The 23018-nt window shown below is 40.8% G+C and overlaps 1 protein-coding gene across 5 annotated transcripts in view; it reads left to right on the top strand.

Moving 5' to 3' along the window:
• USP34 (ubiquitin specific peptidase 34) overlaps positions 1 to 23018 on the top strand; it is a 133421-nt gene that overhangs the window by 62857 nt on the left and 47546 nt on the right. For 4 of the 5 annotated variants that reach the window (XM_044429320.1, XM_044429323.1, XM_044429322.1 and 1 more), the window contains 22 exons: positions 888 to 970; positions 1354 to 1508; positions 1628 to 1741; positions 3597 to 3696; positions 7335 to 7494; positions 8143 to 8269; positions 8356 to 8503; positions 8864 to 8964; positions 10074 to 10283; positions 10512 to 10637; positions 11359 to 11481; positions 11578 to 11661; positions 12029 to 12115; positions 12351 to 12551; positions 14539 to 14621; positions 15604 to 15644; positions 17758 to 17882; positions 19224 to 19376; positions 19906 to 20010; positions 20462 to 20517; positions 20608 to 20728; positions 22743 to 22926. In XM_044429320.1, coding sequence (XP_044285255.1) covers positions 888 to 970; positions 1354 to 1508; positions 1628 to 1741; positions 3597 to 3696; positions 7335 to 7494; positions 8143 to 8269; positions 8356 to 8503; positions 8864 to 8964; positions 10074 to 10283; positions 10512 to 10637; positions 11359 to 11481; positions 11578 to 11661; positions 12029 to 12115; positions 12351 to 12551; positions 14539 to 14621; positions 15604 to 15644; positions 17758 to 17882; positions 19224 to 19376; positions 19906 to 20010; positions 20462 to 20517; positions 20608 to 20728; positions 22743 to 22926 — 2687 coding nt within the window. The remainder of the gene's footprint in view (positions 1 to 887; positions 971 to 1353; positions 1509 to 1627; positions 1742 to 3596; positions 3697 to 7334; positions 7495 to 8142; positions 8270 to 8355; positions 8504 to 8863; positions 8965 to 10073; positions 10284 to 10511; positions 10638 to 11358; positions 11482 to 11577; positions 11662 to 12028; positions 12116 to 12350; positions 12552 to 14538; positions 14622 to 15603; positions 15645 to 17757; positions 17883 to 19223; positions 19377 to 19905; positions 20011 to 20461; positions 20518 to 20607; positions 20729 to 22742; positions 22927 to 23018) is intronic. The other variant, XM_044429321.1, reaches the window with a different exon arrangement.

Genomic DNA, 23018 nt, shown 5'->3' with positions numbered 1-23018 from the left:
TGAAAGATTTCAGCACTGTTGAATCAAAATACTTTCTCTTTGGGGGTTGAGATTTGTAGTCCTGCCACACTTACAGACAATTTATGAATCTGGTTAAATAAACACAATTGTACATTTAAAAAGAACAAGCAAAACACAATAAAATGTATTTGCAATTACTATTTAATATGAAAAACACAAAATTTTGTTAAGGGATACTAATTATAAGTCAGGTACAGTTAGGCATGGATGATATGTGAGGCCTATAACAACCCCCAGGGTTTTAATTTCTTATGGGATCCTTCAGATCCTAGAGACCTGCCAATGTACTTTTCCCTTCAACTCAAAACTTCTTGGAAGTATGAGTAAACCATTGAGCACAGTGGTGAGGAACATGTGCTCCTTCAGATGCTTTTGATTGCAACTTTTCATCAGCCCTTCCTATAGCAAGGAATGGATTGTAGGAGTTCTAATCCAGCATCTTGCAGGACCACAACCCTGTTAATAGCTCCTTGCCTTTAACTACTGCATCAACATTGCTACATAAGACCAGATGATGATAATTTAGACTCCTGGTATTTCTGATGTGCTGTGTTTCATCCTTTACTTTTACCTTAAATAAGTGACTAAAAATCCTGATTAGTGAAATCTTCAGTCTAAGATGAATATCTTAAAAATGTGCACAGTAGGTCCATGCTGGCAGTTTACAGAACCACAGAATGGCCAGACTCTTTTTATACCAGATCATAAATGGCATCCATGGAGGAAAAACATATTTTGAAATTGCTTTGGGTTCACTTATAATCTCAAATGTATAAGATGGTAAGCAGTGCTCGCTCTCACTCACTCACTCACTCACTCACGCAGATGACTGAGAATATACTGAAATAATCTAATTTGAATGATAGGTACAGCCACAGTGCCGAAGTTCAGGTGCGCCTTCAGTTCTTGACATGTGTCTTTTCAACTCTGGGATCACCAGATCACTTCAGTAAGTTGTCACTTTTGTTTTCATTTTAATTATGATTAGTTGGAGCTCTGATAGTTTTAGTATAAATTTCAATGTGATATCAGCCAAACAGAGAGGAAACAAAGACACCCTTGCAAAACCACAACCGTTTTCAGATAGTAAAGAGCAGCTTAGAAAGATTATAGTAACCTCTGGTTTTGAGTAGCCTAGCTTGTTAAAAGATTCACAACACTTTAGTTCTCTTGCAGGTGCGTGTGATTTCGGAGATGGTGTTTCAGTCCAGACAGTAGACAGGGAATGGAACCAGGAGGCTGTCTAACTGTGTTGGCCAAGGGCATACCATAGAGGGAAGATGCTAACTGCCTTTCACCGGAACATTGTCATATGTTGTTCTGCATTTCTAGGGTTAAGTCTGGAACAAGTAGACATACTATGGCACTGTTTGGTAGAAGATTCGGAGTGCTATGATGATGCGCTACACTGGTTCTTAAATCAAGTACGAAGTAAAGATCAGCATGCCATGGGAATGGAAACCTATAAGCATCTTTTTTTAGAAAAGGTAAAAGGAAAATCAGCTTGTTTGATGCAGAACCAATTAGCTTTTCTGTTGACAGCAAGATTGACTGTTGTGCTCCTTCTCTTTCTGTTCAAATCAAAATGTGATCTTCTTTAATTTAGATGCCTCAGCTAAAGCCTGAAACAATTAGCATGACTGGATTGAATTTGTTTCAGCATTTATGTAATTTGGCTCGATTGGCTACTAGTGCATATGATGGTGGTTCAAACTCTGAGGTAAGCAAGTGCACAGCATTACTAGTTGCTATTTTACTATTCCTATTTTAATATTTACATGGTTCTTCAACTTTTCATGATAGTGGTTTTGATAAGCAAATGTTTGGTGAGTATTGCTATGGAACAGATGTAATGTGGCCTTTATTTCTTGTACAAGACATAGATGAGAGGTTTCTTATGGGGGGGGGCAGATTATAACCATCAAAAATTTTATCACCATGTATAACTGTGGGGAACAGGAAATTCTGTCCTTATTAAATGGGAAGCCTGCCATATGCCTCCCTATAGTATGAAGTTTAATAGTGTTGTATCAGGCCTGTGGATCTACGAAAGCTTTGGAATGTGGCTAGAAAAGGCAAGTGATTTCTCATGAAGTTTGCAGAAGTAGGGCAGAAAGATTAGAATAAACGTACGTAAATCAACTGAGCTGCTTCATGGTACAGCATTTCCATTCGGCCCTATTAATTGAAGCCAGGGGCTTTGAAGTGGGAGAAATGGAGCAGTCCAAGTAAGTTGAATATATGGAAAAGCCACATGAGTAAGTGACTGCTGTGGCAGGTGGTCAGATTGTACTGAATTGCTTGACAAGCCATGTTGAGGTAATAGTCACTAAAGCAGACAACCTGTGAATCAAAGGGCCATACCTTTCAGAACTCACTCAGAGGAGGGAATATATTGTATTGTGGTAAGATTTTGAACGTAAGAGTAGTTTTACCTGAGAACTCTTGTGATCCTTGCAGGTGGAAACATAGCCCTAAATCTGGAAGGTTTCTATTTAAATCCCTGCTCAGTTCTAGTTGTGTTTCAAAAGGCTTGCCTTGAATACCTTTTGTAAATTCAGCTAACGTAATTTGGGTTGGGGGACAACCATTCTTACTGATGCAGTTGATTTGTACCCTCTATTGCTCCCCATTTTTAAAGAAAAGGCAGCTCTGTAGAGCTATGGGGGAGTTTGCTTCTGAATTCTAGTGGCAGACCAGCTAGTTTCTTGGCCTTTTGCAGGGCAAAATGCAAAATATGGCAGATTGGATTCAAGAGTGGAGGTGGAATGGCCTCCAGACTGTCTGAAGTTGCTGTTACCTTCCACCTTTTTCCTTTCAAGGAACTCGAAGCAGCCTACCTAATTCTCCCCCCTCCCTCCTCTCAGTCTTATTGTTTTAACAACTCTGTGAGGTAGGTTGAGCTGAGAGTCTGTTACTGACCCAAAGCTACCCAGTGAGTTCCATGGCTGAGTGGGGACTAGAACCCAGGTCTCCTGTCTCCCAGTCTTGCAGTCTTAACCACTACACCACACTGGCTCTCTTTACTTGCGTAAACCTGAGATCTGAATTTGGCTTATCTCGGTAAACCATTACATTCAGTATAAAATTCTCAGAAATCTTTGGCTGTGAGATGGTATAGAAATGAAATAAAGAAGTAAACCATAGCTAGGACTAATCACAGTTTATCAAAGTTTATGTGTAATGCAAATTGTTCAGTTAAAACATGAAAAAAGCTATCTATCTCCGCATAGCCATGCTGAACTAGGAGAGGAGAGGGAGAAGCATGCAGGATCAAAGAAAGCAGAAAACTAAATTATATTTAGAGTTCATTCCAAACAGAATAAGCGAGTATAGTTCCTCCATTTCTGCTGCAGCCCTCTCTTCTTCTGGTCTGTCCTTGCAAACTGGTGAAGAAGGGAGCGAAAGCCCTTCATTTGAAATGCTATTTAGCCACGAACAGATAAAATGGATGGGTGAGAGGCAAAAAGCAGACATGTTTATTAGTGGTGTTATTAGCACACAAGAGCAACTGTTTTGTACTTAGGTGGTCGGTTAAATAAAAGAAATAACCGACTTCTTGTTCTTTTTTGCAGCTGTGTGGTATGGACCAATTCTGGGGCATTGCTTTAAGAGCACAATCTGGAGATGTGAGCCGTGCAGCAATACAGTATATTAACTCCTATTATATTAATGGTATGAGATACTGTTAAGAATGTAAGAGCATAAGAAAATCCATGCGGGATCAGATCAGTGGCCCCTCTAATCCAGCACTCTGTGCACATGGTGGCAAATCAGCTGCCCACAGGATCCCTCAAGTAGGATGGGTTATAAGACCTCCACCTGCCCAAGCTCTTCAGCAACCGGTGTATGCAGGCCTGCCACCTCTGGTAAAGGAGGCAGCACAAAGCCAGCAAATCCAGTAGCTACTCATACCTTCTTCCTTCATGCATCTGTCCAGTCCCCTTTTACAGCTGTCCAAATGGATGACCACCACAACTTCTGTAGTTTGGTTATACATTACTTAATGAAGTGCGTCCTTTGATCTGTCCTAAACCTCCCGCCAGTCAGCTTCATCAGATGACCCCGGGTTCTAGTGTTATGAGAGAGGGAGAAAAATGTCGCCCTCTCTGCTTTCTCCATACAATGCATTATTTTATACACCTCTGCTATGTCTCTTCCTTATCTTTTTTCAAAGCTAAACAGTCCCAGTTGCAGCTGCTGCTCATTGAGGAGTTGCTCAGTTCCTTGATCATTTTATTTTCAATGTTGCTTTCAAGTAATGTGACCAGAACAGGACATAATATTCTAATTCCACTGAAGATTTATATAAGCGGTGTGTGTGATCGTGGCAGTACTATTTTTAATTCCTTTCCTAATTATGCCTAGCATGGTGTTTGCCTTCTTCACAGCAGCTGTCCGTTGGGATGACATTTTCATCGAGTTGTCCACCACCACCCCAAAATTGCCTAACGACAGTGACACATGCATTGGTTACTTCCCGATTGGATTTCTGTAACGTGCTCTACACGGGGCTGCCCTTGAAGACAGTCTGGATACTTCAGATGGTGCAAAATAGAGCAGCCAGGTTGCTGACGGGGACTGGACGTTATTCTTATATAACCCCAGTCCTCTACCAGCTTCACTGGCTCCCCATCAAAGTCCGGGCTCAATTCAAGGTGCTGGTTCTCACCTATAAAGCCCTTAACGGCTTGGGACCTGGATACCTAAAGGAACGCCTTCTTCCATATTTGCCCTCCCGCCCCCTGAGATCAGCAGCAGAGGCCCTCCTCCGGGAACCCCCCGTGAAAGACATTAAGAGGCTAAGTACCTGGAGGAGGGCGTTCTCTGCAGTGGCGCCCCACCTATGGAATGCGCTCCCCAGAGAGGTCTGCCTGCCGCTGTCATTATTTGTTTTTCAGCGCCAGGCTAAGACCTTTTTATTTAAACAATATTTAAACAATTTTTAATGTCATCTATAGGTTTTTTAATTTGCAGCCAGGGTGAATCTGGATTTTATGTGCACTATTTGTATTGTGTTTGGTTATTGTATGTAAGCCGTCCCGAGGCTCAAGCGAATGGGACAGCTTACAAAAATTCTACATACATACATACATACATACATACATACATACCTTTCTTGCTTGATTACTGCTACCTCTGATTCCATCATTGTATACTTGAAGTTGGGATTTTTTCCCCTGACGTGTATTACTCTACACTTGCTTACATTGAACTTCATTTACCATTTAGATGCCCTTTCTCCCAGCTTGGAGAGAGACAATATATCACAGAACTGAGTACACCCTTCACATTTTGTAAATATTTTAATATATCTTTTCATGTGGCAACCCTGAAGAAATGACACTTTGCTGCAATGTAAAGTAGTGAGTATACAGTTTGTATAAAAGTGTAAATTTGATGTCCTCTCAAAGTAACTCAACACACAGTCATTAATGTCTAAACCGCTGGCAACAAAAGTGAGTACACCCCTAAGTGAAACTGTCCAAAATGGGCCCAAAGTGTCAACATTTTGTGTGGCCACCATTATTTTCCAGCACTGCCTTTAACCCTCTTGGGCATGGAGTTCACCAGAGCTTCACAGGTTGCCACCGGAATCCTCTTCCACTCCTCCATGACGACATCACGGTGCTGGTGGATGTTAGAGACCTTGCGCTCCTCCACTCCACCTTCCATTTCAGGATGCCCCACAGATGCTCGATAGGGTTTAGGTCTGGAGACGTGCTTGGCCAGTCCATCACCTTTACCCTCAGCTTCTTTAGCAAGGCAGTGGTCGTCTTGGAGGTGTGTTTGGGGTCGTTATCATGCTGGAATACTGCCCTGCGGCCCAGTCTCCGAAGGGAGGGGATCATGCTCTGCTTCAGTATGTCACAGTACATGTTGGCATTCATGGTTCCCTCAGTGAATTGTAGCTCCGCAGTGCCGGCAGCACTCATGCAGCCCCAGACCACTCCCACCACCGTGCTTGGCTGTAGGCAAGACACGCTTGTCTTTGTACTCCTCACCTGGTTGTCGCCACACACGCTTGACACCATCTGAACCAAATAAGTTTATCTTGGTCTCATCAGACCACAGGACATGGTTCCACTAATCCATGTGCTTAGTCTGCTTGTCTTCAACAAACTGTGTGTGGTCTTTCTTGTGCATCATCTTTAGAAGAGGCTTCCTTCTGGGACGACAGCCCTGCAGACCAATTTGATGCAGTGTGCGGCGCATGGTCTGAGCACTGACAGCCTGACCCTCCACCCCTGCAACCTCTGCAGCAGTGCTGGCAGCGCTCACACGTCTATTTCCCAAAGCCAGCCTCTGGATATGACGCTGAACACTTGCACTCAACTTCTTTGGCCGACCATGGCAAGGCCTGTTCTGAGTGGAACCTGCCCTGTTAAACCGCTGTATGGTCTTGGCCACCGTGCTGCAGCTCAGTTTCAGGATCTTGGCAATCTTCTTATAGCCTAGGCCATCTTTATGTAGAGCGACAATTCTTTTTTCAGATCCTCAGAGAGTTCTTTGCCGTGAGGTGCCATGTTGAACTTCCAGTGACCAGTATGAGAGGGTGAGAGCGATAACACCAGATTTAACACACCTGCTCCCCATTCACACCTGAGACCTTGTAATGCTAATAAATCACATGACACCGGGGAGGGAAAATGGCTAATCCCAATTTGGACAGTTTCACTTAGGGGTGTACTCGCTTTTGTTGCCAGCGGTTTAGACATTAATGGCTGTGTGTTGAGTTATTTTGAGTGGACAGCAAATTTACACTGTTATACAAGCTGTATATTCACTTCTTTACATTGTAGCAAAGTGTCATTTCTTCAGGGTTGTCACATGAAAAGATAAAATATTTACAAAATGTGAGGGGTGTGCTCACTTCTGTGATATACTGTAACTTTGGAACTCCTCACAATCCCTTTTGGTTTCAACTACCCTAAAAAGCTTACTGTCATCAGCAAATTTGGCCACTTCACTACCCACTCTCAATTCCAGATCATTTATGAATAGATTGAAAAGCACTGGTCCTAATACAGAGCCCTGTGTAACTCCACTGGTTACATTCCTTCACTGGGAGAAATTGCCATTTATTTCCACTCTCTGTGTTCTTTAACCACTTTGTGATCCCTAAGTGGACCCTCTCCTTTTACTCCATGAAAGCTAAATTTACACAGGAGCCTTGGGTGAGGAATTATGTCAAAAGCCTTCTGGAAGTTACGTGCTCAGTCCAATGGAAAAATTATGCATCAAAGTTTTTTCTCTCTCTCAGAGAGACAATACATTTTGGCATGTTTATTAATTATTTTTACATCTTTCAGGTAAAACAGGTCTGGAGAAAGAACAAGAATTCATTAGCAAGTGCATGGAAAGCCTCATGATAGCATCTAGCAATCTTGAGCATGATTCGCACTCAAGCCTCACCATTATTGAACGAGGACTGCTGATGTTGAAAACTCATTTAGAAGCTTTCCGGAGAAGGTAAAATATGCGTTAATTGGAATTTCCTGCTACAGGAGAGATGACAAATAGTGGTGAAAGGTGGTCATGGACGGAGTCAAATCATCATTCTCCCCTCTGTTTTTACAGAAATAGTACCTATTTTATGCTAAAGGACTCTCAGATACCTAAAGAGAGAATTCCAAGTCATTAGTTTTATTAAATTCCCCTGTTTGATTTTTATTCTGTGTGACTAAGCTCAAGCTAGGTTATTTCAACAGATGCAGAAAATAGAACAACTGCAATTTGAAAAATTACTGAGGCTCATGCAAGGTATTTTCACTAGTTCCACATAATTTAAAACACCTTTTCCTTTTAAACACATATCTCCATGCCATGTTTCAAACAACTTATGAAATGCTACTTAGCTTTAAAGGCAGTTTGCCAAGTGGAATTGGGTTGATGGGTTTCAAGAGAAACAAGGTTGACCCCCCCCCCCATCAACTTATAAAGCTAGCTTTGTAGTCTTTTAGTCTTTATAAAAAGCAAAAGAATTTAAAATACAGAAATTCATGAAGTCCTCTTGCACTTGCCTTGTACTAGGTTTACCTCAGTCCCAAAAACCAGCCTGAAGAGGATTTTTAGGCAGTCAGTTGGTATTGCTTGTTTATGTCTCATTTCCCACCTCAGGTTTGCTTATCATCTGAGACAATGGCAGATTGAAGGCACTGGGATCAGCAGCCATTTGAAAGCATTGAGTGACAAACAGTCACTGCCTCTCAGAATTGTTTGCCAGCCTGCTGGACTTCCTGACAAGGTACACTCTAGCAATTTATTTGTTCAACAAATATTTTATATCATTTTTTTTCATTTATTCTCAACTAAATAACTGTCATGTTTCAGATGACAATTGAAATGTATCCAAGTGATCAAGTAGCAGATTTAAGAGCTGAGGTTACACATTGGTACGAGAATTTGCAGAAAGAACAGTTAAACCAACAAGCTCATCTGCAGGAATTTGGTCAAAGCAGTCGTAAAGGGGATTTTCCAGGTAAGCTTTAAAGCATTCACTGTCACATCCAAGCTTAGGCCTGACTTGTTAGCCACTTGCTTAGAATTATTCCATTTTAAGGGAAATAGTTTGTGCAGTGAATATAACATTTTTTGCATTTCACCTGGGGTTATTATTTTTTTGAAAGGATGTTTCAAGGATGTGTTTTCTTCATTTAGAGCATTCATAATATTATTTGGTTGGCCTGTTAAAGGAAATGAGTCCTGTTCATGTCAAAAGGAATGAACAAAAATGTTAATTTGTCAGGTGACTCAGTTGGAAGACCCTGTAACATTATTTTTAAAAATTATTGCAATTTTCCCATCCAAATAATGAAGCAGGTTTGTGATCTGTCTTTAGGGGGTCTTATGGGACCTGTAAGAATGATCTCTTCTGGACATGAGCTAACAACTGACTATGATGAAAAAACCCTTCATGAACTGGGATTTAAAGATATGCAGGTATCAGCTGATATTCAAAAGGGGTCATTTTACGGTGATATTGTTATTTTATGATGGTTTATTATGTATACAGCTCCATCAGTACACATGTTACTGTATAGAGATCCATAAGTTAAAAAAATTAGACATGTCCCTCCTGCAAAGAGCTTAAAATTTAAACAGACAAGGGGAAAGACAGTTGATAAGACAGTTGATGATGGTGAGAAACAGGATTGCCAGCTTTTATTGACTTGTTGTTGCTGTGCCTTTAACAGAGACTTGCAGCTCAGGTATTAGGAAATAATAGCAGTACAGAAATAATTTTCCATCCTGCGTCAAGCTTCACCTTCTCAGTTCAGCATATCAGGGTATTCTTAAAAGTATAGAAACAACAGACAATGCCATTGCTACTTTGAAGCTTTATAATTAAGAACATAGCATAAAAGAGCAATCTTTTTCCTAATTTTCCTCAGAGGTGGGCATTATATAGAAGATGCATCCTCTCTCAGGATCTCAATCCTATTATGTTTAGTTGCCCAGCTAGAGTGCAAGGATGAGGAGTACACCTTTTAGACCACAAAACTATTTCCACCATGGGGAACATAATTGGCTCAGTGCATGTTACTTTTATGAAAACTTCAGAGTTGATGTGCTTTATTCCATTCCAGTGGTAGTGTTCTGCTCATAGCTAATTTGATTGGAATCTAAGAGTTTCTGTTCTTCCTTCTCTTCTAGATGTATGATCTTCCACTATACTTAAGTTTAGGTATAGTTTGTCACATATAGACTAGGCTCTGCTATACCATCATCTGCCCATTGTCATCAAGGATTCTGTCTGGGATGTTGACTTTACCAGAGGATTGATTTGTGGCTTTCTTCCTGCAGTCCGGCTGTAGGAGATTTCTGGTTGCCTTTGTTTTCAAAGTAGCTTCATATATATTACATAATTAGGAAAAGTAGTAGTAGTTTTTGAATGAAGTTAAATGAACCCAATAAAAATATTCAACTGTTTTTTGTAAAGTTACGCTAATTGCAGTGGAAGGGTTTTTTTTTTTTAAAGATAGGTTAATTGCAGTACAGATTATTGTGGGGTTTTTTTAAAAAAAGAACTCCTCATTTCTTGTTTTAAGATGGTATTCGTATCTTTGGGTGCACCAAGAAGAGAGCGAAAAGGAGAAGGTGTTCAGCTTCCAGCATCCTGCTTGCCACCACCTCAGAAGGACAATATCCCAATGCTCTTGCTTTTGCAAGAGCCTCATCTTACCACCCTCTTTGATCTGCTAGAGATGCTTGCCTCTTTTAAACCTCCTTCTGCAGAAGTGGCCATGGAAGATAGTGAGGTAATTTTAATCAAGTTTTACATAGGAATGTGAATTGTTGCAACTGCTGGTTCAGTTAAATGTAAATCAGATACATTGTAAAGCATGTCAGTACTTTGTCATTAATTGAGTTAATTCAGTGAACTTTATATTGTCCAGCAGACTATATAGATTGGGTGTGAATATTATGAAATACTTAACTTAGTTTACCCTCACATTAACTTGATGTATTTTTGTGTGGCTGTTCAGAGTGCAAAATGTGAAGAACTCCATCTTCATGCAGAAAATCTGTCAAGGCGAGTTTGGGAGTTGTTAATGCTTCTGCCTACATGCCCCAATATGCTTCAAGCATTTCAGAATATTTCAGATGAACAGGTGAGTGAAGAGTTACTCCGTAAGTATTATACATATGTTAATACAGGAGGTTCACATCATTTTATACTACCTTCACCTGTCCCGGTCTGAAGTATTGCATAAAAGCCTACAATCTTGCACCATAATTTTGGTGTCTGATATTAAAATCCCCATAAATGCATCCTGTTAGCTGCTGTGAGGACACAATCCTGGATTGTAGGCATTTGACCTGATTCAGTATCGCTCTTAATTCTTATAGGAATGTTTGAAAGACAGTATCTGAATTAAAACTTGAGTGCTGCTATACTTTCTTTCTGTGGCCCAGATCCTGTAAAACTATAGATGCACTAATGGAACAAAACCATGGACATAGGGGAGGATTTGAGATTTCTCCTGCAACACTGTGGAAATAACAAGCTACAGTTCATTCTAAATTGTCAATATAAACTGAAAAGGGTATTTTCTTTTCTGCAGTTCCCATAAAAAAAATAGCCAATTAAGTAGCATTTTCTTCTCATTCCCATTTTGCCACCATGAACTGCTAGTGGTCCCTAGACCACAGCTCAAGAACCTTTAATTTATGTTGTCATTGTCCTTATTTCTCACAGAGCACAATATTTCAGATTTTTTGCTCGAAAAATCCATTTTAAACTTAGAAACAAATTACTAGCTACCTTCCCTTCGTTGGCATATTAGTGTTGCTTGTTTCCTCATTGCTTTTGTTGTTTTGCTCTTTTTATAGGGTAATGATGGATTTAATTGGAAAGATCTTTTGAGAATAAAAAGTGCCCATAAACTTCTGTATGCCCTCGAAATCATTGAAGCTCTTGGGAAACCCAACAGAAGAATAAGGCGGGAATCTACGGTACTGTTTCAAAATTTCATTTCTTCTACATATCATGAGGAGCCTTTCAAATAAGTTTATCTATGTAATAATTGCATATTTGTTACTTAACTTCAGGGCAGTTACAGCGACCTCTATCCAGATTCTGATGACTCAAGCGAAGATCAAATAGAAAATAGTAAAAACACATGGAGCTGCAAGGTTTGTTATTGCTATACTAATGTGTGGTCCCTTTGGCAATATTTGTGTGTGCGTATCTTTATTCTAGTCACATTGGTGGAAAACTGGGAATTTTAGTGATGCAAGAATTTTAAAGCAGAAAGGTTCAGTATATGGCAGGTAAATATCTCACTTGAAGAAACCTCCTTCAGCTGTTTTACTTCAGACAGCAACTTGGAGAATTCATTTTAATGCTTCCTTGTGTAAAACAAAAATGTAAATTCATCTTAAGAGAATTAAAAAAGATCAGTGATGTGTGAGAAGTTACATGTATCCTGCAGTGTAGGTTTGTGTGTTTTAGGCTGCTTGTACTCATTGTGACTGTGTCACTTTCCTCATTTGATTACAGTTTGTTGCTTCTGGAGGGCTTCAGCAGCTCTTGGAAATTTTTAACTCTGGCATTCTAGAGCCTAAGGAGCAGGAATCATGGACTGTGGTAGGTGGTACTGTAGCACTTCCTCGATTAGTTATATAACTTCCTTGATTGTTGCTTCAATTACAAAAGCATGCCTGTAGCTCTGTCCGAACAAGGGGCTGGAAGTGCGTTACAATATATGTAAGAGCTCTGCAAAGGCCTTTCTACAGCATTTCTGTGGGCTGATTTTAAACAGTTCTGTTGTCATCTGTACAGACTGCTGTGGTAAGCCAAGTTGCTGATACTCTCTTTGCAGTGGCTACTAGACTGTCTTGCCTGCCTGCTGAAGTTGATATGCCAGTTCGCAGTGGATCCTTCAGATTTGGATCTGGCTTATCATGATGTGTTTGCCTGGTCTGGAATAGCAGAGAACCACAGGAAAAGAACATGGCCAGGGAAATCACGTAAGACGACGGGAGATCACACAAAAGGCCTCCACATACCCCGCCTGACAGAGGTACGAAACAATGTAACTTTTAAAGAGAAAATTTAATGTAAAGAGGTAATAAAACAATGTAACTTTTGATGTTAAGGGGATGAACTTTCCCCTCATTCCAATATTGACTGATTTTCCCAGTTTCAGGTTCTTAAGCTGCCAGACTCCCAAGGGCCAAGTTTCTCCTTGTGAAAGCACACATGTATGCTGATATAGCAATACACTTACAAGAGAACCTCATAGTTAGGACAAAATGGAGGCAGTAGTTTGAAAGATTTAGAGATATTTTACCTGATATTTTACATTTTTAGTATCTGGGCACCCTCCTGCCCCACACATGCTTTGGATGCATAAGTTGCCAGGTTTAGTCTTTGACATCTCCAGTTTGGATGTGGGGCGGGAAGAGATCAGCCAACAAGTCGTGAGAAAAAAATTTCCTGAGACTTTGGAGAGATTCTCCCAGACAGCATAGATAATAATGTCCCACCTTTCTGTACTTGAAACCAACAGGTAAATCTACCAAAGGAATAGAAACTGCTAGCTGAAAGGATTCCATCTCTAGAGCAGATCTGAGGGATGTGCAGAGGTTTGCAGTGGAGCAGAGAGAACAGGGCAGACCTGTCACGCAAACACACAGCCATTTGTGCAACACTGGATTTAAGCCCTTATTTTTCAGATCTGACATGAGCTAGCAGAAAACAGTTGTCTCTGAGAGCAGTGCCTAGCAAAGAAAAAAAAAAGCTCTCTGAGCAAGGAACCTATCTGTGGTATATATGTACAATCCTGTGCTGATTAGGACATTTTACATATTAAGTACAGGACACTTCCACTTTATCTTAAGTTAGCACTGGATTTGCTTTAGTGATATAAGATAGGACAGTGCTGGATAATCTTCTAGTGGCAAATAGTCATTCAGGATAAAATATTTCCCTTAAACTGAAGGGAGTGGTCTGATGCTGGAGTGCTCCAAAATTCCAGTATTCTCTTTGCAGAGGAGGGGAAGCAACACAAGCAGTTTTTGCCTCTCTGTGTCCTCCTTTCTGCTGCTTGTTTCCAGTAGACTGATCTTAAGCCTGACTCTGCCATATTCCTCCTATTTGCATCCTCACCCAGGGTTAGAGCGCCAGCCTCAGGCGAGGACCTGATACAATTCTCTACATGGCACTGCAAGGCATGGGGGATACAGCTCCACATTCAGTCTTCCACTTTGGAATTTAAAGCAATGCCAAGATTAGTGGGCCTGGGATGTTTCTAGAGGCCATAGGATTACACCCAGTAAGGAGTTTAAAAGCTTTTTCAGACGAGTCTATTTTGACAAATGGTAATTGCGATGCCCCCAGATAGGACAATGACTCTACAATGGCAAACTTAATCTCCTAAAGGCAAGGTTTTTTTTTAATCTTTAAGGAATCTTGTAAGGGTTGCTTCTAATATCACATGAGCTTACGTCTCTTTGGGCAACATGACTTCCCTTTGCTCTCATCACAGCTCCCTACGTGTCCTCAGAGTCTGCTCTGGAGGATCCTCACCTCTTCCAGTGCAGATTCGGGGATGGGAGAGTCTGCCATGGGGATGGGGATTGCTAAATTTCCACTTTCGTCATGATTGTGACAAAGGGGTTGACACATCTGACATACAGCTAAAAGCTCAAGAGTACTGAGCCACTTCAGCTGCTTGCCTGTGGTACAAAAGACCCAGAATTCAGCTGGGCAGCTTTATGGAATGGGAATACTCTTAACCTTGTGAAAATGATTGACCAATGGAGCAGGTTACATAACAAATTGTGAGAACTCCATTGTTCACCTACTGGTCAATTTAGAAATTAGATTCTAACGGAGTATTTGAATGTATGGCTGTTTGAGCAAAGTCCAAGGTGTCTTGCTTGTTCTAATGCTAGGATTCATGTAATAAACACAACTTTCTCTGGTTTGCTTTAAAGTATAATATGTAAAACATGGAAAGTAACAGGTACATTAACTGTTTTCTTTTGACTTCAATTTTTTCAAAGGTATTTCTTGTACTTGTCCAGGGAACCAGTTTGATTCAGCGACTTATGTGTGTTGCTTATACATATGACAACTTGGCGCCTAGGTACAATAACCTTTTTTTAATATCTTTGGTAAGATTTATAGTATATATATTTGCATTAAAGCATCATACCAAACTTGATGATTTTCCAGTTTCAGAAAGGAATGCACAGTTAATACTAGAAACTGTTATCGGGAGGGGGGTGTTTAGAATTATAAGTTATTTTAGGTTAGTATTTTGCAAACTTAGGCCACTGTCCATTTTTTCAAGTGTAGAGGAAGAAGTGCACAGTTGCACATACTTACATGTCTTTATAGTTGGCTAGTGTTGAAAGGCCAGCCAAGGAAGATCTCATTATGGCCAAAGTGTTGCTAATGCAGCCCAAAGTGGTGTAATCAGCCAGTGTAGCCACTGTGTTGGATCCACGTTGGTATCAAGCCATTGTGGACTGGTCTTTCCTTTCCCCTTGACTTCCTCAGCAACAGGCCCTGTTAGTGCACACACTTTTCATTCCCCGCACAGGATGTAGCAAAATGCCTATTCTGGAACTGTGCCAATCCTAATTTTCCAGGCAGAAGTAGGCTGCACACAAAGGAATAACTGTTGATGATAGGTCAGGAATTCACCTAGCATAGGTGGCTGGTGTTCTGCATCTCCTGTGTAACCTGTGGCTTAGGACAAGGCCAGCTCCTGCGGTTGTGCTTATCTAGCCAAGCTGCCACATGCAGTGCCCTGACTCTTGTGTTACCCTTCAGTGGTGCCCTTGTCACTGTCTGTCTAGTGGGCTTGAGTGAATAGCACCCTTGTTATGAACACCACTGCATTTTAGCTTGTGTTCTGCTAGTTTATTGCACGGGAGTTCTCTGAAGGAATTTCAAGAGGAGAGCACAAAACCACTGGATCTTGTTTTAGCATTTTGAGTATCTGTCGAGAGTGAAATTTTGATCATCAATAAGAGCTATCAGTTTTCATTACTTGGCTTTTCAGGGACAGTTGTTAGGTTTTTCCTCATGATCTAATTGGCTTAATTTTTATTCCTGCACAGGGTACTGAAAGCTCAAGCAGATCATAGGTCAAGACATGAAGGTCAGTGAATAGCTTGAGACACAAAGACTACTAAATTTTGCAGTCTGCTTTCTTGATAGCCAATTTTATATGTCATGTCGAAACTAGAGTTTCAGAACAAAAATCTACAGTAGTGGGAATTTGCACAACAAACAGTAGGAATTGCAAAACAAACTATCTTAAAGAAGAAAAGCGTTATTTTGAGTCAAATGAAGAAACTGCTTTGCAAAGGTATTTTGGATCTTAGAAGCGTGCATATGAGAGAAGTCGGCTGCTATCTTGTCTTATTGTGGAAGAGTGGGTACACTGTCTTCAAGAGCTTTTGCCCTGACAGGTTCAAGCTCTTACATGCATATGCACACACACATGTATGCTAGAAGCTATAACGTTTTTCTTTCCTTCCTTTGGGTTAGTCAACAATGAACCCAAATTACATTTTTTAACCTGACCTTTTATCTGACCCTGACAAGGGAAGCTTCTAATGTATGTTTTCAGAATGCTGCATGGAGGAGAGAAACACAACTAGCTGCAAAAAGGAATAGAAGGACCTCCCAGGCTACTTCTGGCAATGAGTTGCATGCACCTCAGTTTTGTGCAAGCCAGCATTGCAGGCCAGATATAAACAACGCCCCATCATCAAGTCTTCATCGTTTGAATAGGAGTGTACATTGGGAGTGTGATGTAGTGGTTAAAGTGCTGAAATGGGTCTTGGGAGACCTGCATTCTAGACCCTGCTTGGTTGTAGAACTCACTGAGTTACTTTAGGCCTGGCACATACAGTCAGCATAACCTACCTCACAGAGTTATTGTTAGGAAGATAAAATGGAGCCGCCTTGGGTTCCTTGCAAAAGAAGGAAAGGCAGTATAAAAGGTAATACAAACAGCTGGGAACTTCTATGATTCCTTGCTATCTCAAGCTAGCAAAAGCTGAATGATTGTAATTAGTTCAAGTAAACCCTTCCATTATGGATTTTGTTGTCTTGTTTCCCCTCCAAACCCTGAAATTGCCAGGTAGAAATGACTCATTATTTTATTATGTAATGCTTGCATAAATCAGGAACAATTTATCATGATGTGGGTTGTTTATCTTAGGATTTTTCCACAATAGCTGGGCATTTTGTATAGAATACATTGTCAAAACCTTGCTTGAGTGTTCTGTAAGGCACAGGGCTGTGTTTGCAGACCCCATCCCCTGCCTCCTAGTGTCTTTTGCCTGTACCCCCCTAAGTTCAGCCTTTGCCGTAGTGAGACATCAAGGTCTGTTGACATCCAAGCAAATGGATGTCAAATAGAAGACCTGTTGAGAATTTTGCTGCTGGATGCAACAATGTCTGAGCTGACCAGAGCAGGGCTCATGTATACTAGAATGGAGGGTGTGGAACTTGCATGCATGAGCCCGCTCCCTACTTCTAAATTTAGCCTCAGCTTTTTTAGGCCACACAGCTTGAACCAGGACTGGTTCAAAGAGTGAAAGAAACTTACCAGCCATGGGTCATCTTGATTGCAGTAATAAAACTCACAAATGAAGGGTTGTTACCAGGGTTTCCATTGGCTTGATGTCCCTTTTATCTTGGTCCTTTGCTGTGCCCTGTTAACTGTAATTGTACATTAATGGGAAAACTGGTTGACTTTTTGCTTTATTCCTCTTCGTTCTACTCCACTTCAGACTAGTAATTTGTAATTTAAAAAAAAAAGGTTCTACGCACCATAATATAGGAGCATTGATCCTCTTTCAGCCCAAAGACAGAATTCAGTTTTCACTGGTACGAGAGGCCTGAAGGGAAAGGGGGTGGAGTTAATACTGCCAAATTACCTGCATGTTTTATCTTAAAGCTGTTACTACCAATTGCTAAGCCTCAGGAGAGGTTTTGTCAACCATCTGCACTGGCAGGGGGAGAGCACAAGAGAAGGGGTACCACCAAAAGCTCATTGGTTAGGAGGAAGGGTTGTGGCATTAACAGGGCAGCATTACCATCCAGGCACCCCCAGGAGGCTGGATATGAATTGTAAGCCTGAAGTTCTTCTCCAATGTCATAAAGGAATAATGAAAGAATATGGCTAGCTCAGTCTTAAAAGAACTGAAATGGTATGTGTGATGTATAATTATGTATAATAAATTGATTTTTCCTTTCAGTTACTCACTATTCAATGTGGCTCTTAGTGAGCTGGGCACACTGCTGCTCTTTAGTAAAATCCAGCCTAGCAGATAGCGATAATTTGCAAGACTGGCTAAAGAAGCTTACTCTTCTCATTCCTGAGGTAAGCCTGCAAAAAAGACATTCTAGTTAAATTAAATTAGCCTTGTGCCAAGTTTTATTATTCTGTTCAGTTTGAAGAACTTGACTCTGTTATTCAGCTTTATTTCGTTAATTAACCATGCAGTCTTATGTGTGTTTACTCTTACGTGAGCTCCACCGAGTCCATTAGGACTTACTCCCTGTTAAGTTTACCTAGCAAATAAAATTGCTGTTTTCTTCAGCATTCAAAATTAATTAAGCCTTTAGAATTCCAGTATAAATTCGTCTTTCCCAATTACCTTGTCAGAAACCCCAATAATTTACCTGCTCTGTATGTACTCTGGCACAAGTGTTTAGGTTTAAGATGCCAGTAGCTAACAGATACGTGATAAACGTGCCGGGGGAAGAGAAAATGGTTTTCATTTATTTGTTTCTATGTTAAATTTATAGACCACACCAATAGTCCTGGTAGGGTTCTCTGGGCAGTGTACATTTCCACTAAAACCAACAATAAAATAGATAACTCCATAGAATAATACATTGTTACAATATGGACAAGGTATTGTGAGCCGCCCCGAGGCTTCGGCGAATGGGGTGGCATAGAAGTCTCATTCATTCATTTATTCATTCATAAATAAATAAATAATAATAAAAACCATCTATTTAAAATGCACGCGCACACACACAGAGCGAGAGCACGAGAGCAAGTGCGCAATGAACTTCAATTATTAATATACATGAAAAATAGAACAGTCTTTGCCTGGCATAGAAACGCTAGTAATGAAGATGTCAGGTGAACTTCTTTGGGGAGTCTGTTCCAGAGGTGGGGCACAACCACCAACAAGTCTCTTCTATTTGCCATCCCCATCACCTCTTTGAGGGGTAGTTCTTTAAGAAGGGACTCTGACTTAGAGCTTAATGAACAGGTAAATACTTATGGGAGAAGGCATTCCTTCAGGTGCCCTAGTCCCAAACTGTTATATCTCAAGACAAGCACTTTGAATCGGGCCTGGACCTCGACTGGTAGCCAGTGCAGATGGTATAGAATTGGCATGATATGGGCATGGGGACTAACTTTTATCAGCAGCCATGCAGACTATTTTGAAACAGTTGAAGTTTTTGGACTGTCTTCAAAGGCAGCCCCATTACAATAGTCCTATTGGGACGATACCAGAGCATGGGTAATTGTGGCCAGGCTCCATCTGTCTAGGTAGGGCTGAAATTGGTATATCAACCGTAACTGAAGGAAGATATCCTTGGCCACTGAGTCCGCCTGTGTGTGATAGGTGTGTCCAGGACCCCTCCCTCCCCAAACTACAGACCCTGTTAAACCGGTTCCATTTTGCTCTTTTTAATTTCTCAGACTGCAGTCCGCCATGAGTCTTGCAATGGTCTTTATAAATTATCACTTTCGGGTTTGGATGGTGGAGACTCCATAAACAGATCTTTTCTGCTTCTGGCTGCCTCAACACTGCTGAAGTTTCTTCCTGATGCCCAGGCACTGAAGCCTATCAAGGTAAAAATAAAAATTAAAAAATTGTGCAAGTTTATTGCATAGTAAATGAATAAAAGCATCCATTAGTTCACAAATACATGAGGCCCCTTAAGGAAGGAAGGGGGCAAGGAGCAGTTGACAGACAAAGAACAGGCATTTCTGTGGCTACTCTCCTAAACCACAGTGGCTTGTGCATCTTGCTTAGATAAGCAAGCTGAAGTTGACATCCTTGGCTAGCCATCTTCTTGTGTAGCATTGACTTACGATCTTGAAGGTGCACTGGCATAAACATCCTGTATCATGTTTTCCCTTCTTGAAGTCCTGGCAAACCATCCTTGTTTGTAAAACAGTATTAGTGGTATTGGTATGATTTGCATAACCATCAATGCCTGCTTTGTATGACTAAGAAGAACTATCTCTCCCTCCCCCCCTTCTGGTGGTGGCCTCCATGTATCTAGTATTTGTTTTGCTGTGCGATAACATTTGAGGTGTTTGTTTAATATGTTTGTGGATCAAAGATTGGAAAAAAAACCCTGTCTTTTTTCCTCAGATTGAAGATTATGAAGAAGAACCCATTTTACAGCCTGGCTGTAAGGAATATTTCTGGTTGCTATGCAAACTAATAGATAATATACATGTAAAAGATGCCAGTCAGGTAAGTACAAGTGATTTTTTTCACTAAAGGAATTTCTGCCAGTTCTTAACAGACATTTGATGTCAGATTAGGGTATGAATAGGCAGTCCCTTAAGCGCCAAGGAGAAGATAGTCAGTCAGTTAACAAACCTAAATGGCTCAGTTAGTTATTTAAAGCTCTATTTTGGATATGGTGTGTTCATAGTAGTAACTTGATGGATTCCAAGCCATGTTGGATGAACTATTACGTGTTTTCTATAACTTTAGACGTGCAAGTGCCAGATTCTTTAAAATGAAGAAACACTTAGCTCTGTGGGCTGGTCTGGGAGGCACCTTAGTCATGAATCTGCATATTTATATGCTGCTTTCTAGTTGTGTTACTTGAGTTACTTGTCTTCCAAAAATCTCCCAGTGCCACTAACCAATTCATAACTATTTTATATTTGCATTTTCTTTTTTTTTTTTAATTTAGACAACATTGCTAGATTTAGATGCCCTAGCACGACATTTGGCTGATTGTATACGAAGGTAAGCATTATGCTAATTTAGTTAGGTAATCTATGTATTTTCTTCACAAGAATGTTGTTACTCAACAGACATGGAATTTGTGTTTCACAGCAGAGAAATTCTTGACCATCAAGATGGTAACATAGAAGATGATGGCCTTACAGGTCTACTGCGCCTAGCAACAAGTGTTGTCAAACACAAGCCACCTTTTAAATTTTCTCGAGAAGGGCAGGTAAAAACTAAGCATGTAAACTGGGCTAAATATAGAATGTGGCTATGCTTTCCTGCATGTGTCTTCAGTCATTCTTTGCTCTTTCTACACTCAGTTCTGCTGCTTTGGGAGATTATCTTACTTTTCTTTCTTAAAATACATTTCCTAGTTTGATGAGATGAAGCATTGGGCTCTGGATGGAGCACGTGACAAAACATTTGGGTCCATGCCAGTGCACTCGGGCTTCTCTCCTAGTTCATCCCTTGCCTTTTTCCTAAGACAGAATTTTTCTGAACTCTTCAATTCCTTTTGCTCTTATGTCTGTCTTCTCAATTGTCTTCTCAGCTTAGCTTAGCCTTCACTAAGATACTTGTTTATTGCATGATCCCTGCATTTCCTGGGTGGTGGAAGAAACTTACCCTATTGTTGAATGACTCTTGTCACACCAAACCAGAAGGAAACTTCATGATGAGCAATGGTATTTTTGTGCTGTCAATATTTATGTGTCAGGTTGATTGTTTCAAGTAGCTAGAGTGAGAAGCAAATAAGAGAGATCTTATGAGAAAGTCCACTATATGATAAGGTAGCAAGTAAATGGTGTTGCCCCGTTCATGGATCACTGCCTTGTCATGGTGAAGGGGCTTGTGTAGCTATGAGCTATGCCATGCAGGGGCACCCAAGTCGGACAGGTCATAGCAGAGAGCTCTGACAAAAGCTGATACATTGGAGAAGGAAATGGCAACCCATTCCAGTATCCTTGCCATGAAAACCCCATGGACAGTACCAAAGAGTTCCAGAAAAACATCAACTTCTGCTTCATTCACTATGCTAAAGCCTTTGATTGTGTGGATCACAACAAATTGTGGCAAGTTCTTAAAGAGATGGGAGTACCAGACCATCTTATTTGTCTCTTGAGAAACCTATATGTGAGTCAAGAAACAACAGTGAGAACTGGACACGGAACCACTGATTGGTCCAAAATTGAGAAAGGAGTTCAGCAAGGCTGTATACTGTCGCCCTGCCTATTTAACTTATATGCAGCGCACAACATGAGAAAGGTGGGACTAGATGAATCACCAGTTGGAATTAAGATTGCTGGGAGAAATATCAACAACCTCAGATATGCAGATGATACCACTCTAATGGCAGAAAGTGAAGAGGAACTAAAGAGACTTTTGATGCGGGTGAAAGAGGAGAGCACAAAAGTTGGCTTGAAACTCAGCATTAAGAATACTAAGATCATGGCATCCGGTCCTCTCACTTTCTGGCAAATAGATGGGGAAGAAATGGAGGTAGTGACAAATTTTATTTTCCTGGGCTCCAAGATCACCGCAGATGGGGACTGCAGCCAAGAAATTGAAAGACGCTTGCTCCTTGGGAGGATAGCTATGGCAAATCTAGATAGCATACTAAAAAGTAGAGACATCACCCTGCCAAAAACAGTGCATATAGTCAAGGCTATGGTTTCCCCAGTTGCAATGTATGGCTGTGAAAGTTGGACCTTAAGGAAGGCTGAGCGCCGAGGAATTGAGGTCTTTGAATTGTGGTGCTGGAGGAGACTCTTGCAAGTTCCTTGGACTGCAAGGAGATCAAACCGGTCAGTCCTAGAGGAGATCAACCCTGACTGCTCTTTAGAAGGCCAGATGCTGAAGATGAAACTCAAATACTTTGGCCACCTAATGAGAAGGAAGGACTGGGAATGATTGATGGCAAAAGAAGAAGGGGATAGCAGAGGATGAGGTGGCTAGATGGAGTCATGAAGCAGTCAGCATGAGCTTGAGTGGACTCCAGGGGATGGTGGAGGACAGGAAGGCCTGGAGGAATGTTGTCCATGGGGTCACGATGGGTCGGACACGACTTCACAACTAACAACAACAAAATGGTGTTGCGCATGAGCTGGGTTTCACCCTTTGGGGAAAATACTCACTGAAACCCCATGGATTTCTATGGAAATTTAACATGCACACCTTTCTCTGAGGAACATCCCTCAGTATTGATGTCAATATCAAACTGTTTTATTTTGATTGTTTTGTAGGAGTTCCTGAGAGATATCTTTAATCTTCTGTTCTTACTGCCAAGTCTAAAAGACCGGCAACAGCCAAAGTGCAAGTCTCATTCTTCAAGAGCTGCTGCATATGACTTGTTGGTAGAGATGGTAAAGGGCTCTGTAGAGAACTACAGGCTACTTCACAACTGGGTTATGGCGCAGCATATGCAATGTAAGGACATACTACACATGCAGTTTATTTTCTTTGTTTTTCAGCATTTTGTGAGTGAATACGTTTTTACTTTTTCTAAGATTTTTTTAAAT

Source organism: Varanus komodoensis, unplaced genomic scaffold (genome assembly GCF_004798865.1).
Source record: "Varanus komodoensis strain SLA01 unplaced genomic scaffold, ASM479886v1 scaffold2, whole genome shotgun sequence".
NCBI classification, from domain to species: Eukaryota; Metazoa; Chordata; class Lepidosauria; order Squamata; family Varanidae; genus Varanus; species Varanus komodoensis.
This window is presented reverse-complemented; position numbering and strand designations above follow the sequence as displayed.